Genomic DNA, 5,407 nt, shown 5'->3' with positions numbered 1-5,407 from the left:
TAGTTAAACAAAATAATTGGACTTTAAGAGCTTCTTCTTTATAATCAAATCCAACAGGATTATGGTTTACATATGTTTATAACAACTGTCAATTTATGAGTTAATGTTATTGATAACAAATGTCAACTTATGAGTTAATGTTAGCATCAATTATACAAAACAATGTCAACTTTGATTGTGTGTATTTTTTCTTGTTTGTCTGTAACTTCATTTTATTATTTTTATAATTAGTTATGGTTAACAATTAGATGTTAACCGTTCAATTCACTGTTTTTCGGAATCAATTGAATTGATTATTTAGTAGAACTTATCTAGTTGCATGTTAGGTTAGTAGATAACAGTTTGTAACTTAATACGATTTTTTTTTTATTACAAGCAATAACTACCTTAAATAAGAGAGAATTTGATCGTAGTAAGGCCTTAATTTCCGAAACAATCAACCACTAACTTCTGATACGTACGCCTTCTCCTTGGTTTTTTTTTATTGATTAATTGTGTACAATTTAAATTTCTGTTTCTATCAACTACGTACGGTACGGAACTCATCCATGTTTATATATAAACCTACTCTCACTATATATTCTGACACTTGCGAGCTAGGTAGTGCCAACAACTGCTAATAATCTCCGATCTGCTTGCGATAAACATGGAGCCCCATCGAAGCAAACCCATCTCAAATTCTTGTTTTCTTTTCTTTTTACTTCTATTCGCGTATTCCAGATCACTCACAGCTCAAGAAGTCGGTAAGTAAGCTCCCACAACATGTTTTTATTTATTTTTCCTTTGTTTTTAAAAAAAAAAAATCAATCATATGCATTTTCTGCATATGTATTGCAGAGGATGAAAGAGAGTTTGATTATCTTCGGGAGGGTGGAAAGGGGCCAAAGCATTGGGGAGAGATTAAGGAAGAATGGGCGGCGTGTAACAACGGGAGCATGCAATCTCCAATAGATTTATCAAATCACAGGGTTACATTATTCCCAAACTTAGGGAAGCTCAAGACCAACTACAGACCTCGTAATGCAACTATCAAGAACAGAGGCCATGATATTTCGGTAATGTTATTTTATTTAGAGTAAACTGTCAGTTTACCCCTTGAACTTTCATCTCACTTTTGATTTCCCCCCTGAACTTTTCTATTGGAAAATTAAGGACTCAAACTAATTTTTTTAGCCAATTTGCCCCCTACCGTTAATTTTTCATATATTCCATCCATATTTCCATTAAGTGAGACCATGTGCACAACATGTGAGGGTAGTTAAGTTATTTCACTCTTAAAATTGATTAAAAAACTGAAAATAAAAAAAAAAAGCAAAACTTTCCCTCTATTTTTTCCCGCTAATTCCTATCCTCGATTTTATTTTTCCCTCCCATTCCTATGCATGAGAAATGACATATGGTGTTATTGTCTACCATTTTTATTTTCTCTAACAAATTAATAATTTGACAAATGCTAATGGTGCTATTGTCTCCAAAGCAGTGCATTAATATAAGAAACCTTAATCTTTTTTATGGACATGTTTCTTATATTAATGTACTGCTTTAGAGACAATAACACCATGAGCATTTGTCAAATTATTAATTTGTTAGAGAAAATAAAAATGGTAGTACATGCTTCAAGAAAACGATTAACTTAGCTACTTATGAAGACAATAACACCATATGTTATTTCTCATGCATAGGAATGAGAGGGAAAAATAAAATTGAGGATAGGAATTAGCGGGAAAAAATAGAGGGAAAATTTTTATTATTATTTATTTTCAGTTTTTAATCATTTTTAAGAGTGAAATGACTTAACAATCCTCACATGTTATGCACATGGTCTCATTTAACGGAAATATGGATGGAATATATGAAAAACTAACGGTAAGGGGCAAATTGGCTAAAAAAATTAGTTTGAGTCCTTAATTTTCCAATAGAAAAGTTCAGGGGGGAAATCGAAAGTGAGGTGAAAGTTCAGGGGGTAAACCGACAGTTTACCCTTTTATTTATTTAGTTTTGATACAGAACAATATTTAACAATAAAATATGAGATTTGAGATAAATTATTCAATGGGCTACCTATAATAATTTGGTATCAAAATCATCATCCACATGAATAAAAATATAGGTTTCTTCTTACAAGTAGAGGAAAAATATCACTAAAACTTTAGTACTAGTCATTGAGTAAAACAAACATTTTTGTTGTCAACAAGTGTATCATTTTTATATGTCTAAATAACATTATTATTCTGATATTGTGTATGTTGCTAATAAGCTCCATCAACTTCAGTTCATTGTTCATAGTTTTATATTCATCTTACGTACGTATAGGGATAACGGTTTAGTTTGGGAATCCAAATGTCATAGCCATCATCATAACCACGAAAATTAAGGCAAATTGGTCCCATAAAAAAATGAAAGCGATGACAAAAGCAAATACAACAACCACTACAGGAGAAAAACAAAACAAATTATCAAATAATTTCAATACTTTAATGAATATACATATACATATACATATATATATTATTTGGGGCAGATTCGAGGCTGGATACAGATTGGCAACCCTAAAACCATATTTGAAACCTCAACTGAATAATATTCACATTTTCCCCTGTATCTGAAAAATACATGAATTTTCATCCCTAAATTCTCCCCATTCGAATGGTTATCAGGTTTAACAGAATGAATTGCCATCTCTAATTATGTGCATACATACATATATAAGTAGGTGGAGGGAGGGTGGTGGAGAAATAAAGGACAATGAAAAGAACAAAACTTATAAATTAAAATAGCTTTTCATTTTCTCTGTCTCTCTAGAAAATGAAACGTTGAAACTAGAAGAATTACAAAGAAAAGATTATCAACTTAATTATTATCTGTGTATTTGCAGGTTGAATGGGTGGGCGACGCTGGAACAATTAAGATAAATGGTACTGAGTATCCGCTAAAACAATGTCACTGGCATGCCCCAGCGGAGCATTCCATCAACGGCAGAATATATGACATGGAGCTCCACTTGGTTCATCTAAGCCCCGATCCCAACGTAGCAAACAAGATCGCTGTCACTGCAGTTCTCTACAAGTTTGGTCGTGCAGATTCTTTCCTTTCTACGGTACGTCCTCAACTAAACTCAAGTGTCCTAATTTGCTCACCATGTTAAAGAGGTGAGTATCAATGTGTTCTTTGGCTTAATCATGGTTAACAGTTAGATCTTTGGCTTCACCATGGTTAATAATATATATATATATATATATGTATGTATGTATGTATGTATGTATGTATGTATGTATGTATGTATGGGTTTAGGATCCGAGGATATAAGCCGAGGATATAAGCTTTTGACACACCTTTTGATGCATGTTTTTGTGAGGTCCATTTTACAATTAATTTCAACGATTCAATCGTCTATCTTAATGTCTTACCTCAAAGATCATGTCTTCCAAAAATCACCCAAATCTGAAACCATATGATTGTTGAATACGGTTTAGGATTTCTTTTAAAACCGTATCTTTTTTTTTTCACTACAAATGAATGTTTTAATGATTTCGGGGTTGTCTAATTTTTTACAAAAATTATCTATGAATGATGTTCTAAAAGATAAATGGTTTGAATCGTTAAAATACATTATGGAGTGGGTCTCACAAAAATGTGTGTAAAAAATTATGTAAAAAAAGTAGTGTCACAAATCCGTCCACTTAATATATATATATGGGTTTAGGATCCAGGTACATACGCTTTAAACACACAATCATTGTTGGAAATTATACATGCATTTCGACAACCATGTTTTGTGCAACCCACTCCGTAATGTATTTCAACGATCCAACCATCTATCTTTTATGTCTTACCTCAAAGATCATATCTACCAAAAATCACCAAAATCCTAAACCATATAACAGATCAATTAAATTTAGTGTTTCTTTGTAGCACCGTATTCATCTATTTTCTTCAGTACAAATGAATTTGTTAATGGTTTTGGATTTGTCTAATTTTTTGTAAAGATGATCTAGGACACACGTTTTTGTGGCTCCCATTATGTAATTTTTTTTCAAGAATCCAAACCGTCTATGTTTCAATTCATCTTTCATAGATCACCGTTATAGAAAATTAGACAAATCCCAAACCGTTAAGACATTCATTTGTAGTAAAAAAAAAATGAACAGATTCAGTTCTACAAAGAAACACTAAATTCAACGTTAAGACATTCATTTGTAGTAAAAAAAAAATGTTGATCAAAATTGAGGATATTTTTGCCATTTTATTTTTATTTATGAAGTTTTTCATGGAAAGATCAAAATGATTGAATGTAAACAAACTTAGAGACCAATGCAATCGATTTCAAATCTCAGGGATCAAAGTAAGGCGTTATACAAATATTAGAGACCATTTTGACTAAAAAACCTTATGAAAATACCATATGACCCTAACATGTTGCAAGTTGTGAATTAATTACAGTTGATGAAGGACGTAGAATCGATGATTGATCAAAAGGAAGAGAGAAGCATGGGCATTATTGATCCTAGAGAAATCAAAATTCGTGGGGAATCCTATTACAGATACATGGGTTCACTCACTGTTCCTCCTTGCACTGAAGGCGTTATTTGGACCATCAATAAAAAGGTAATTTAGGAGCAGTTTGATAACAATTTCATTTTCAATTTTCAAACAAAAAATTGAAAACAAAATAGTTATCAAAATGCTCCTTAATAATCAATAAATACTGCTAATACCTTTATTTTTTCACTAAAATCAAAGTATGTAACCCGTTGCCATATTTGATTAATTTCTTCACAGATACATACAGTCTCAAGGGATCAAGTAAATCTATTTCGATTGGCTGTGCATGACGTAAGTAGTTGTTCAAACCCACCCCCAAACCAGGAAAAAAAAAAAAAAAAAAAAAAACATTGAAAAATGGGAAATAATCAAAATCTTGTTTCATGTTTTTAAATCGATTGATGCAGTATGCGGAGGCGAATGCAAGGCCAGTGCAACCACACAACCTTCGAGATATCAAGGTCTATCACAAAAGCGCAAGGAGCACAAATAAGTATTGATCATATCTGGGGATGATAATTTTCCCTGCGAATTTGGGTATTCGCGGGAATTTGACCTTAATAGGTTGGTAAAATGGTGACGGCGTCTTCAATTGGAATATGTTATATTTTCTATATTTTGTGGGCATAAAATATTAGTGAACACTTTTTATGTTTTTTATTTTTTTTTATTTTTTTCTCAAAGAGTTGAATTTTATTAGATACGAATTGAAATGTTTACATCATTTGTCAAAGTATTGAATAACCACTTCGATTCAATAAAGTCTCACATATGACATCCCCCGACACGTATAACATGAGTTGCCACCAAGTGTGCAGCACCATTACAAGAGCGGGGGTGAAAAGAAACTCAACTGAATTTAATT

General features: G+C 32.1%; 1 protein-coding gene across 1 annotated transcript; it reads left to right on the top strand.

The window, feature by feature from the left end:
* Positions 1-467: 467 nt before the first annotated feature.
* LOC114824124 (alpha carbonic anhydrase 7-like) lies at positions 468-5,186 on the top strand. Its single transcript, XM_029100519.2, has 6 exons — positions 468-743; positions 838-1,055; positions 2,876-3,097; positions 4,441-4,605; positions 4,780-4,833; positions 4,950-5,186. The coding sequence occupies exons 1-6, from the start codon at positions 647-649 to the stop codon at positions 5,040-5,042; spliced, it is 849 nt and encodes a 282-aa protein (XP_028956352.1). The 5' UTR covers positions 468-646; the 3' UTR covers positions 5,043-5,186.
* Positions 5,187-5,407: the final 221 nt, after the last annotated feature.

Source organism: Malus domestica, chromosome 03 (genome assembly GCF_042453785.1).
Source record: "Malus domestica chromosome 03, GDT2T_hap1".
In the NCBI taxonomy this organism is placed as follows: Eukaryota; Viridiplantae; Streptophyta; class Magnoliopsida; order Rosales; family Rosaceae; genus Malus; species Malus domestica.
Note: the sequence above shows the minus strand (reverse complement) of the source record. Positions and strands in the feature narration are given on the sequence as shown.

Coding starts and splice junctions, on each gene's coding strand:
- LOC114824124 (XM_029100519.2), top strand. CDS start 647: ATGGAGCCCCATCGAAGCAAACCCATCTCAAATTCTTGTTTTCTTTTC. Junction 1,056..2,875: donor ACAGAGGCCATGATATTTCG/GTAATGTTATTT, acceptor GTGTATTTGCAG/GTTGAATGGGTGGGCGACGC. Junction 4,834..4,949: donor TTCGATTGGCTGTGCATGAC/GTAAGTAGTTGT, acceptor CGATTGATGCAG/TATGCGGAGGCGAATGCAAG.